Source organism: Neopelma chrysocephalum, unplaced genomic scaffold (genome assembly GCF_003984885.1).
Source record: "Neopelma chrysocephalum unplaced genomic scaffold, ASM398488v2 Primary Assembly neopelma1_85, whole genome shotgun sequence".
Lineage (NCBI taxonomy): Eukaryota > Metazoa > Chordata > Aves > Passeriformes > Pipridae > Neopelma > Neopelma chrysocephalum.
Window position 1 is genome coordinate 1,525,596 of NW_020897747.1, and position 12,709 is coordinate 1,538,304.

A 12,709-nucleotide genomic window follows, 5' to 3' on the forward strand; every position below is an offset into this window, starting at 1 on the left:
GGGGGGTGACACACACACACACACACTGCACGGGGGGGTGACACACACACACACACTGCACGGGGGGCACGGGGCCACCCGGGTCCTGCTGGGGCCACAGCGGGGTCGGGGACGGAACGGGTGCCTTGTCTCGTTCTAGGCCACCACCGGGCACAAGGGGGGGCAGGAGGCAGTTGACCACCTGGCTCTGCTCCTCTTTGCCCACTTTTGCATCATAAACTGATGGGAGCAAGTGCTTTGGGCACCAGTGACACCTGTCTTCTGGCCACGCTCAGCCTTGGTGCCTCTCAAAGTATCTGCTCGTCACGGGCCAGTTCAAGCAGTTCATCCACCTTTGTGTGTTAGAAACTGGGCTGATGCCACCAGAACCCCTTCCCCTTGGGAGCAGTGCAGCTCCTGGGATGGGATTAGTCCTTAGGATATACACTGCAGGTGTCCAGGGGTTCAAGGTGAATGCTCCTTAGGCTGCTGAGCCATGAAAACTTGTGTAGGTGAGGAAGGACGGCACTGCTGTGGAAGTCCTAAGGATCCCTGTTCCCTGCCCTGTACACAGCTCTGTGTTCCCTGTTCCCTCCTGCAAGAGCTGTGGTTTATCAGCCCTGTGGGTTGACACACTGACAGTTCCAGGTCAGCTTCCTGCAGTGCAGAGAGGAGTTTCTTGGTGCTGGAAGGAAGTATTTGTGCAATAGGAAGCGGAGAATGCGAGGCCACTTCATTGATTCAGTTCAGTGTTGCGTTAAATCACTTAAATGCACTTTATTTTTAGCTGCTTGTGACTCAGTCACCTCCTGTTACAAGGGGTCTGTCAAAAAGGAGCAAGTTCTGGGTAGCCTGGGTCAGGAAATGCTGATTCCAGAGGCTGACTCTTGGATTTAAGCAACGCACCTTGATCTGCTCTCTAAACCCACACAGACTGCTCACATTTCAGTGGGGTGTTTAGAACAGTGTTGGTTCAGGTCTAAAGAGAGGTAGTACACTGTCCATGCTCTCCTTGTGTTTGGGACGCTGCTGTTCCCATCTGCTCCTCTTCCATGGGATGTACAGATCAGGTGTGGTGTTTACTGTACCCATGTGCTGGTTTTAACCTTTTTCCTCTGGCTGATCCCCAAGAGTTGTGCTTTGCTGGAGCTGTGCTGTAGTTGAGTGTTGGAGATGCAGATTGGCAATCTGATGGCCTAGAGCACAACAGTGCTTTAAAAAAGATTATTGCTAAAAAGTATCTGTTTTCTTCAAAAGTATCTATTTTCTTCAAAAAGAAACTAGTAATTGATTTAAAATTTTCCTATACTGAAAAATGTTAGAAGCTTCAAGACCTGGTGTTGGTTTCACCTGGAACTGTGTCTTCTCTCTGCAGTTTTTGAGGAACCTGAAGATCCTAGCAGCAGGTCATTTTTTTCAGAAATAATATCATCGATATCTGATGTGAAATTCAGCCACAACGGGCGATACATGATGACAAGGGACTACCTGTCTGTCAAGGTGTGGGACCTCAACATGGAGAACAGGCCTGTAGAGACCTATCAGGTACACATTCACTTCTTTTGAACCATCCCTTTTCCCCTTTTTCCTCTGTTTCTGTGTCCAACCCCCATTTCGTGTCCCCAAGGTGCACGAGTACCTCCGCAGCAAACTGTGCTCCCTGTACGAGAACGACTGCATCTTCGACAAGTTTGAGTGCTGCTGGAATGGTTTGGACAGGTGAGGAAAAGGGGCCAGAGTTCCCTCAGCATCAGGAGTTGGGGTTCCAAAGTTGGTTACTCAAAATGAGGCTGCAGGTGGCTCTGAGTTACTGAGGGGAGAAATCCCACTGGAGCACTGGGTTTACACAAACAAATTTGGCAGTGGAATTTCTCCCCCTCTGCTCTGTGAGACCCCACCTGCAGAGCTGCCTCCAGCTCTGGGGCCCAGCACAGGAAGGACATGGAGCTGCTGGAGTGAGTCCAGAGGAGGCATCAAGATGATCAGAGGGATGGAGCAGCTCTGCTGTGAGGAAAGGCTGAGAGAGTTGGGATTGATCAACCTGGGAAAGAGAAGCTTTGGGGTGACCTAATTGTGGCCTTACAGTGCCTGGAGGAGCTGGCAGGAAAGATGGAGAGAGACTAAGGGGATGAAGTAGCACTAGGAAAACCTGCTTTGCTCCTGTAAAGATGAACAAAGCATTAAACTGTAGCCAACTGCCTGTGGCAGGATGGGAGGAGCAGGGGAACACCTGGAAGAGGAAGTGGTGCAGTGGGAGCAGTGCTGCAGTCCCAGAGGAATTGAGCAGAGGTGTCCTTCTGGTAGAGTGTAATGGACTGGCCATGAGCTTGGCCTGACAGTGAGCTCATGTGTGAGAGAGGAGGGGGGAATATTATTTCTGGAGACCTGACAATATCTGCCTTTCTTCTGCCCTTCACCAGTACAATCATGACTGGATCTTACAACAACTTCTTCAGGATGTTTGACCGGAACACACGCCGGGACACGACTCTCGAGGCCTCCAGGGAGAGCAGCAAATCCCGTGCCATCCTAAAGCCACGCAAAGTGTGCACAGGGGGGAAGAGGAAGAAGGACGAAATAAGCGTTGACAGTCTGGACTTCAACAAGAAGATTCTCCACACAGCATGGCACCCCACGGAGAACTTCATCGCCGTAGCTGCCACCAATAACTTGTATTTATTCCAGGACAAGGTTAACTAGGGATGGCTGCCCGTGGACAGAGTCTCGTCTCGCATAGTTCAGCTCAGTTGTTTATCTGTAACAGAAGGCCTTGTTGTCCTACCAGTGAAGAACATTGATGCACTTACTTCCCTTGAGCTAACGGAGAGGATCTGGCCTGGCTTTGAGTCCCTGGAGTGGTTCTGCCTTCGGTGGGGGGGGAGCGCCCGGCGGCTTTCGGGGAGGAGCCTCCCCAGGCAGAATTGATGGACAGTGCTCAGTGAGGCCAACACAAAACAAATGTATTTATTGACGTCTGAGCCTTCTTTCCAGTTTATAGACCAAAAAAATTTAACACCCGAGAAGAAAAGGTTGTCATAAAAGTGTAATTTCTCTCTCTCGCTCTCTGCTGTAATATTTGGGCCTTTCAGAACATTTCTTGTGCTTGATGCCTGTACACATTCCTCAGGCCTGGAGCCAGCGCAGGGTCTGACCTTGGAGCACTTAGGTAGGGCTTGAGTTGGGTTCTAGGCAGGTGTCCATGACTATTTACTCACCAACTGTATCTATAACCACACCTTCTGGTGTAAACCACTTAATAAATAACAGCCTATCAAACGTGTTTTTAAAGCTGAAGGGATGTATTCAGTCTTCTTTTTGTATTGCATGTCCTGAGCTGGTGCAGAACAGTCCTGGTGGCACCTCTGACAGGGTTTGCCCCAAAACACCGAGTTTTTGGCAGACTAATACGAACTTTTTTGTGTAGTATTTCAGATTCTAAATTTAGAGTTTCCATGGCATTGTCATAGAGTTGGAGTTGCACTGGATTTGTTGTCCAAGGCTCTGTGTGTGCCGAGTAGGAGATGGAAAGGGTCCTAGAAACATCCACAGCCTTAACCAAGTGTCGGCCTTGCACGGAGGGAACCGAAACATCGACACTTCTCTGCCCTGAGGATAAAAATGCAGCTTCTGTGGCGCATTCCCCCCTCAGCCAGAGGCAGAACTGACGTGCATTATGGTTTTTAACCTTTTTAGTTCTTGTCACGAAGGGAACAGTTTATTTTAAGTGTTTGGCACAGTACCTTGTGTGTCCCCTGCAGTTCCAGACCGGGCCTGGGTTGTGCCCAGGGCAGATGTTGGACACCCCGAGCACAGCTGGTGTGACAGCAGCTGCTGGGACTCTCCTGCCCAACTTGTTTTAAGCCTTAGGTACTTTTTTTTGTTTTCTTTCTTCCAAAGAGGCCTAAATCACATCCCCCTCCCCCGGACGAGCCGCAGGCACGTCCAGCAGCCCCGAACGGCCAGAGCCTGCCCTCTGCCATGTGCCTGCAGCCTGGGAATGCTTTCCCAGAGCCCCCAGCTTCCCCCAGGCAGCCCCAAGTGTGGTTTACACTCCGTTTTCCCTGGAAGGAAGGTGTGTTCCGCTCCCCAGAGCAAACCGTGGCCATCCCACCCCTCCCGGTACCACCCCCGAGCCAGAGGGTCCCCGGAAGGTGGGAAGGACAAACCCTGAGGTTCTACAGAGAAAGGTTCAATTCACTCAGTCCTATACTGTACTTGGTTGTGACACTTTGGAACTCCTGAGATGTGGAACGGGGGGGGGTCTGAGCCGTTAATCCGACCGCGTTCCCAATGCCTGCTCGAGCCGATCCGTGGGGTTGTACATAATTGTTCAGTTCTTTTGACCAAAAAGTTTAATAAATTTTAAATGTTTACCTGGCTGTGCTCCCTGTGTTTTGATGATGTTTCCTTTGTGTGTGAGGGAATTGGCTGGATGGGCCAACTGAGGGTGCGTTTCAAGTTGGGATGGTTGGTGTGGAGGGGCCAGGGCTGCTCCCCCTGCTCCAGGACACAGCAGTGCTGGCTGGGCTGGATCTGTTTTTTCAGCAAATACAAGTGGAATATGAGTAAAGGGAAGAAGGATATGATGGAATCTCCTATTCCAATTCTGTTTGCTTGTACCACTTTCAATTAAATAGTTTTTGACTATTCATGGAATTTTTATCCTTTTCATTTTACCTTAAACCAGATCTTAGTGTCAGTTTGATAGAATTGCTGCCCAGTGGAGCAGCCTGGTCTGGGGGATGGTGAAAGGGCATGGGGATTGGAACCAGGTGGGCTTCAAGGTCCCTCCCAACCCTGGCCATTTGGGGGTTCTGCTTTAGCCCAGTGGCTTCAGGCAGAGCCCCCCACGCCAGAGCTTTGAAACTGCATTCACCCTCTGCAGATCCAGGACTGAGTGGGCTCAGCCCCTCAGTGATAATTATGCCATGAAATTCTAATTAAAATCTAGATAAGTGAAGAAGGAGGAAGCATGAAATGTGTAAGTACCTCTGAGCCCTCTGTGCCTGAGCAGGGAGGAGCCAACAGGGCCAGGGTTGGGGGGGTTGCCGAGTGCCTGCTGACAGCAGAGCCACGTGCGAGACTGGTCTGAAGCTGTTTCTATAGAAACTTCTGATTTTTGTGTCAGTTGTGAAGTGACCAGTGTGAAACTCGTGTCTGGAGGCAAAGAGCCTTGTCAGCCCCTTTCATTGGTAGAGAAAAAGGAATGAGGAAACTCTGAGTTCACCAGGAACCTTTTTATTTAAATATATAAAACATGGTATTTTGGCAAACATTCATTTTCTCATTAAATAAGGTAAAATCACTGAAGGAAAAGGCATTGCATCAGTAAAAACCAAGGAGAAGCCACCCTGGGAACATGTGCCCAGGGCTGGGGTGTTGGGTGCAGATTTACTACTTGACAGATAAAGCCTGTGAAGCGCCAGCCTGCGGTAGGTACAGCTGGGAACTAGTGATGGGGTTAAATAAATGTCCTGGCAAAAGCAGCTCTTTATTAGGCACTAAATCCAAACTCTACCTCTGAACTAGGACAAACTGATGGAGTTTTACCCACGTGCTCATCTCTTCCCTCTGTGTCTCAACACTTCACACCTCACACCAAAGTGAACTAAGCAACATCTACCTGAGGAGAAGCTGCCCCAGGGCAGGGAACAGCTCCTCGGAATTCCTGTATCAGTCCATAAGGCCACACGTTGTTTGGGCTGATCCCTCCCTGTCAGGACTGCAGGAGCAGTGGCAACATTCCCACCCACAGGCACGAGGGGCAGGATGGACACTCACCCCTCCCAAGGGCTGGTTAAAGCTGGGATTGATTTAAACACTGAGTAGCTCTAATTCTCAGGTACTTCACTACAAAGCACTAAGGGACGTTACAGCATCTGCCACGTGCTGAGGGGATTGATCCAGAAGGGATTGATCCAGGCGGCTCTATATGACACAGGAGCCCTTCTCACTCATTAGACTAAACTAGAACAGGACATGGACAGGACACACACGACGACGGCGCCACGACCAGCTCCCCCTCCCGGCTCTGCACCTCCTGCGCTCCAGGTGAGTCTGCTCCGCTCTCATCCCAGGATTCCGGGTGCCCTAAAACGAGCTGCTGGAAGCTGTGGTCGTCAGGCGCCTCCCGATGTAAATCCTGGGGGTGGGAACACACGGTCAGGTCAGCCAGGGCTGTGAGTCGCTGACACAAAGTACAGCACACGAGAAACACCCCCCCCACCAGGCCACTGCCTCTGGAATTCCCAGCAGGGGCAGCACTGCCAGCTGTAGTTAAGCAGGAAAATCAACTGCTCTGGAGCTCAGTCCTCACCCCAGTGACTGACCCTGGTCTGGTACCACTCCCCAGCTCTGGGACCCAGCACTTAGCCCCAAACTTCCATCATGCTTTAATTGTCTCTGGCAGTTACAGGTTCATTTTGGAAGGACTGAGTGAGTTTGATGTTCCTTTTACAGGATTATGTGGCCGAGATCCTGACTTTGTGCAGGAAGAGAACCTGTGCCCTCCCCATCCTGAACGATGCTGGGGACACTGTGGGGACCATGAGTGTGGGGACAGCCCCCTCTGTCCCTCCACCTCCTTCATCCCCTCACCCTCAAGTTCCTTGGTAAGGGTCAGTTCCTGTGTCCTGGAGCTCTTTCTAGAACTCAAATCATAAAAAAACCCCAAGTCCTCATTTTTTTTGTCCCCCATCCCTTTCAGGTGTCAGTGGAACCTTAAAATCTATCAAATACTATTTCTGCCCTTTGCCATTAGTTGTGAGATTAAAGGTCTCGTCTCCGTTGGAGCCAAGTGTTGTGTAACTACAATTCCAATGTACAAAACTCGTTTCACTGCCCCTTAATTGTTTTGAGAAATTCCCAACTAGTGAGGAAAGCAAAGGAAAACTTGGAACCATCCAGCAATACCAGAGGCAGGAAGCACTTCCTGAATAACCATCTGTCCCCCCTTCAGAGAAAAAGTTACTCCTCTCTTGGACAAAGAGGGAATTGGGAATCAGAATCAGGCCTGACAGAAAACAGGTAAAAAAAAATCTACTTTTTTTTTTTAATTGAACCTTACCCCAGTCCAATGGCCAGCAGGTGAGAAAGCAGCAGGGATGGGAGGAAAACCTTCAGGAATTCTGCAGAGAATATCCCCCCCTTCTTCATGACACTGGTGTTCCTCATGCTGAGGGTGGCTGTGCGCCGGGGGTGCTTGAAGAGGAATTCCCTGGGATTGGGGAGGAAAGCACAGGCCCAGCAGTGAGAGATCTGTGCTCAGGTCTGGGGCAGGAAAAGCTGCAGGAGGCCCATGCAGGGGCTGTGCCAGCACTCACTTGGGGGGGATGTTCTCGGGCCGGCTGGACCAGTCCCAGATCCAGTCCGCGTTCCGCCGCAGCAGCCGCTCCACCTCCCTCCTCCTCTCCAGGAAATCCTCCTCGGACTGGAACAGACACACCATCAAACAGTGCTCGGACACAGGGCAGCTGTGAGCTGCCAAAGCTCCTGCTCTGCTTCCAGGACCATTCCCTAGGTCAGCTCTGACACTCACCCCTCCTATCCATTCCCATTCCACTTATATCAAAGTATTCAGATCCCAGAGCAAGATGGGGAGCAGAGAGATCCATCCCCAGAGTGGGATGTGAATAGCAAAGACCATGTTCCATATCCTGTATCCATATCCCATATCTGATCAAGTAAAGGCTGCCCTGGCAGTGAAATGCCAGAGCCCTGCCTTTAATCCTTACACACGGGATCCAAAATATCCCCAGGTCTGATGGACACTGGGCAGATGGGTTTCCTGCCTTATCCCAGTTCCCAAGTCTGATGGACCCTGGGCAGAGGGTTTTCCTGCCTGTGCTCAGAGCTGGGCAGGTGCCACTGAAGCTCCTTGTCAAGCTCCTACAAGGGAATAATTCCAGCCGTGTGAATCTCCCTGGCTTTGGGGCCATCCTGGGCACCTGGGTGACCCCACCCAGGGCTGTGCTCACACCTGTGCAGGGAATAAATCCCCCAAAACCATGGCTTTGCTGTCAGGTGAATCCCAGCAAAAACGCTGAGTAAGAGCAGAGCTCCTGGCTCAGCACAGCTCCATTCCATGCAGCCAAGGCCTGGAGATAAAAATAGATCCTGCTCCCAGAATTCAAGCAGCTCTTGATGCAAACACACACACACAGAGGATGGAAATAAAACTGCCCAGGCAGCTGGAATTCTGATGGCTTTCTAACTTGGGATTTTTTGTTTTCAATCTAAATAATGATCTTGAAACAGCTGAGAGGTGTTTCTGAAAATATAAAATAAAACCAATCATTTCCGGTACCATTTTTGGCTACCTAAAGGTGGGTCCCTGGAGTCCTGCAGGAGCTGTAGAGATGATGGGGAAATTCACTTCCTTTAAATACTTCCCTCCTCAAAATGCTTTGTAATTAATGTTTTTCATATTTAAAGCTAATTTATTACATTGCAGACTTCAGATTTCAGCCTGTTATCCTGCAAGCTCTGCAGTGATAAAACACGGTCCATGTACAGCAAGCTTTCCTCCACTCTTGTCTCAAATGTATTTACTCACTCTCCTTGTAAGTGTATAAACAAACATACCAAATGAAATCAGAAATAACTGAGTTTTCCAAAGCAGCATTCAGGTTAAGTACCAGGTGTTAAAAAACCTGGAATCTCATGGCAGGGCTTGGAAGTTGTCTGTCATTGGCTGCCACATTTAAACGACTCCAGAAACTCTTGATGCTGTCGAATTCCCTTTTTCATTCCTAATAAACTGGTGGAGGTGCATTTAAACACAATTTTTTTGTGGGGGATGCAGGAAATGTACCCAGTTGGCAGCCAAAGGGGGAGGGGAAATCCTTCTGAAAAATCTGTTACGGATTGAAAAAACCAAACCAAAATATCCACAAAAGTCAGGAACAAACACTCCCAGCCTGGATCTCCCAAGTTATTCTGAGTTATGGAAGTCTCTGCTTCAGCAGCTCCACCTGTTCCTTTCCAACACCCTCTGAGAGTGAGAACTTCCCTCTCCCAAAGCAAGGTGAGGTTTTTACCTGGAAGCTGTTCTTTTCCCCACTGCTGTGACTCTCTATCTCCAGAGCTCTATGACTGTCCTGAGGGGTCTGGGAACGAGGAGGGCTGGAGGAAAACAGAAGCAAAGGGAAAGAAGGATCATTAAGTTTTCCATGACACAGTTTCTGCACCAACAGCCACTCAGGGCAGTGATGTGCACGTTGTCCCCAAGTGCCCTGACCACGACCTAAGGGATGGATCTGTCAGTGGGTGCCACAACCCATCACAGTCAATTTTCTCTGATTTCCAACACTCTGCCCAGATTCCTGCTGCCCAGAGCACTTACACCATAACAACGAGCAGCAAACGAGGGGTATCAGAGGGGTTTGAATTCATCCAAACAAGCCAGGTGAGACCAGGCAGTTCTGCATCCCACTGTCTGGTTGAGTCCTGGAGTTTCCACCAAAATGCAGTCAATGAATTACTGACACTGCCTGACCACCTGCCCCAGGGCTGAGTTGTTGTGTGACACTCCTGGAAATCTGTTTTGTACACTTTGTCCCCTTTCCCTGCCCCAGGCACCACCCTGTGTCCTAACATTTAAATACCAACCTTTACACAGGAAACCTCCCTCTGTGCACACGCATGGACACATGTAAATACATGGACACATGTAAATACACACATGGACACATGTAAATACACACACATGGACATTTCTGTGTTTGTCTGTGCCTGGGACACCACGTGCCCCTGTCCATGACCTTCCCTGTGCCCAGCAAAGCTCTGCTCACCTGTCACAGTGGGAACTCTCCCTGGAGCTGCTCCTGCCTGACTCGTGCTGGGCATCCAGCAGGATCTTCTCCATGTCCCCGTTGTGGATGGAGAGGGAGGCTGGCACCTGCTCCTGGCTCCCCGAGGAGGCAGAGCTCCCACTGCCATTCCCGTTGCTGCTGAAGTGCAGTTCCACCCAGGACCCTGCTCGGCAGAAGGAAAACAGAGCCTGAGTGACCGGAGGGGTTTTGGTGGAGACCTGGGAGCGCCAACCCTGGTGCTCCTGCCCAGGGTGACAGCGCAGGGACACACAGTGCCAGCCCTGCCTCCCTGCTCATAAACACCATGGAATGCCGGAGAGCTGGGAGCGAGCTGGGGAGGCTCACAGGGCTGGGGAGCAGCTGTTCAGTGCATTCTGTCTCCCTCTGCAGCTGAAGATCTTTTATTTTGGGTTATATTTCATTTTTATTGCTTACCATAGGTGGCAGCCAAACAAAATAATCTCAAGGTCTTTTGCTGCCAAAGCTCATTTATTCACTTATTGAAATTATTTTGGGCTGCAGAGCCCAGGGACTGTTTTGTTCAGCCTTTCCCAGTGCTGTTTGTAGGTGTTGCTGTGAAGCAACAGCGGGTGCGTGGCAAGGCCTGGCATGTGTCTGCTCCTCACAGTATATTTAACACTGTCACGTGGGCTTTGTTTTCCTCGGGGAGGCAATAACAACTCCCTCCTAGGCAGGGACCAGCTCCCTGCAGGGCCTGGGGCTGTTCCCTCTCTTACAGAATCCCAGACTGGTTTGGGTTGGAAGGGACCTTAAAACCCATCCAGTTCCACCCTCTGCCACGGGCAGGGACACCTTCCACTAACCCAGGTTGCTCCAAGTCCTGTCCAACCTGGCCTGGGACACTTCCAGGGATGGGGCAGCCACAGCTTCTCTGGGCAACCTGTGCCAGGGCCTCAGCACCCTCACAGCCAAGAATTCCTTCCCAATATCCCAACTAACCCCTCTGTCAGTTCGAAGCCATTGTCCCTTGTCCTGTCCCTCCATCTCCCCATGAACGAGCTCAGAGGACAGAAAATACCTGAATTACAGAAGTGCCCATGGAATTGTGCTGTGGAACACGTGTGGGCCAGGCCCAGCAGTGCTCAGGGAACAGCAGCAAGGACAGGAGGAGGACAGGGGGAACTCCCTGAATTCTGGGGAGCACAGCAGGAAGGATGAATAAGGAATAGCTATGGAAAGGGAGAAACAGAGGGGTTTGGGCTGTTCCTGCTCCCTGGGATAGAACTCAGGGTGTAAAACCACAACAGCTGGAAGTGGATGGTCTTCAAGGTCCCTTCACACCCAACCCATCCTGGGATTCCATGGCAAAGAGAGCAGAGTTACAGGAATGCAGGAGGGGAGCAGCCAATGCGGGGATCTAGCATGGAACAGGAATATCAGAAGAGCAAAGGTACCACAGATATCCTGGTTGTGAGAAGACTAAGGGCCCAGGAATTACATGGAAATAGCACAAAGCCAAAGTGCCTCATCTGCACAAACAACATGAGGATCCAAAGATCATCACCTAAACAGCCAAAACACCAAAACCCCGCTGAACAAACACACTGTGGGTCACCAAGTTTTTTCTTCAAAAATCCTCTTCCCTGACAGCTGGTTTGTTGTTGTTTGGGTTTGTTTGGGAATTTTCCCCTCCACGTGACATGCCTGGGGGTGTGTTGAAGCCAGACAAACCCTTCCCTACCCTTTGCCCCGAAATTCAAGGGAGCTCAAGTTGTTACCAAAGAACAACCACAACCACGGGAGCTCAAATCAGGACGATCTGCTGAAATCTTACTGGGTACAGTGCTGGGAATGGAGGATAAAACAGGGAGAGCATTGGAATTGTAAGAGCTGGAGCACAGTGGATGTGCTTCACACATTTCCCTCTTTTCCCTCTTCCTCTGGACACTCCCCAGAGTGAGGCTGTGCTGTGATATCATCACTTAGAGATAAAAGAGCCTGTATTTTTACTAAGCTGGAAACACAAGCAGACCAAAGCACGCGCCAGGTGATGGGAACCGGGCAGGTGAGTCGCGGGAAAGGGCTCTGGAATGGGTTTATCCCATATTCCAGCCCAGGACACTCTGGGAGCACAGGCCAGCATTAACAAGTATCTGATCAGCCCTGGAAACCTTAATTTTGTTAAGATTTGGCTTTCAGAGCCTGAAGCCAAATTCAGCAGAGGGCTGGCAATGCCCCGTTTAAATTCCCGCTACAATCCCGTGTCGGCGGCCGCCCGGACCTGCCCCTTTCCCGGGAATTTCAGCCCGCCCCAGATGTTTCCAGCCCGATCAAACCCCGATCCCTGTGACGGGCCCGACCCCTCCACAGCCGCTGCCCCGGACGGCTCCCTGTGCGGGGGATGCACCGCAGCGCACACACCTCATACCTCAACCACCGCATATCGTGAATATCGCGACCTTGAAAGGCCCCGCGCGGACCCAACTCGCAGTGCCCGGGCCGTGACCGGCAGCGCAGCGTCCCCCCGCCCGCGGCCCTGCGCGCTCCCGCCGGGCCAGCCCCGTCCCGGCCCTTACCCTGTAGGTTCTCCTCCTGCGGGCTCTGTCGCGACATTGCTGCGGGGCGGAGCGACACGCGCTGTGCGGGTGGTGCTGCGGCCGAGGCGGACGGACACGGTCTGACCGCGGCACCGCCCGCCGCGCGCCTGCCGCGCGTCTCGCCGTGACGTCACGCCGCACCGCCCTCCCATTGGTCGGCGCGGCGGGGCGGGGCGCGCTCCCTCGCGGCCCCCCAGAGCCCCTCGGGCCGCCATGATGGGGGGGGGCCCGGGGTGAGCGGAGAAGAGGGACTACCCCGGGGGAGAACAGGGACCACCCCGGGGGAGAACAGGGACCAGCAGGGATGATTCCGGCAGGGAATGTCGTGTTATCCCGCTCCCTGCCTACCCGGCGCCACAC

At 51.7% G+C, this 12,709-nt stretch overlaps 2 protein-coding genes across 3 annotated transcripts in view; one reads left to right on the top strand and one right to left on the bottom strand.

Annotated features, from left to right (window-relative positions):
* Window positions 1-4,356, top strand: part of PPP2R2D (protein phosphatase 2 regulatory subunit Bdelta) — a 23,178-nt gene extending 18,822 nt beyond the window's left edge. For both annotated transcript variants that reach the window (XM_027692134.1, XM_027692135.1), the window contains 3 exons: window positions 1,355-1,524; window positions 1,607-1,698; window positions 2,400-4,356. In XM_027692134.1, coding sequence (XP_027547935.1) covers window positions 1,355-1,524; window positions 1,607-1,698; window positions 2,400-2,679 — 542 coding nt within the window. In that variant the 3' untranslated portion in view covers window positions 2,680-4,356. The remainder of the gene's footprint in view (window positions 1-1,354; window positions 1,525-1,606; window positions 1,699-2,399) is intronic.
* An 845-nt stretch (window positions 4,357-5,201) lies between these two features.
* Window positions 5,202-12,460, bottom strand: BNIP3 (BCL2 interacting protein 3). The gene is made up of 6 exons (XM_027692257.1): window positions 12,329-12,460; window positions 9,771-9,954; window positions 9,018-9,102; window positions 7,302-7,408; window positions 7,046-7,195; window positions 5,202-6,121 (listed from the first exon to the last, which is right to left on the bottom strand). The coding sequence occupies exons 1-6, from the start codon at window positions 12,363-12,365 to the stop codon at window positions 6,070-6,072; spliced, it is 615 nt and encodes a 204-aa protein (XP_027548058.1). The 5' UTR covers window positions 12,366-12,460; the 3' UTR covers window positions 5,202-6,069.
* Between the last annotated feature and the right edge of the window lie 249 nt (window positions 12,461-12,709).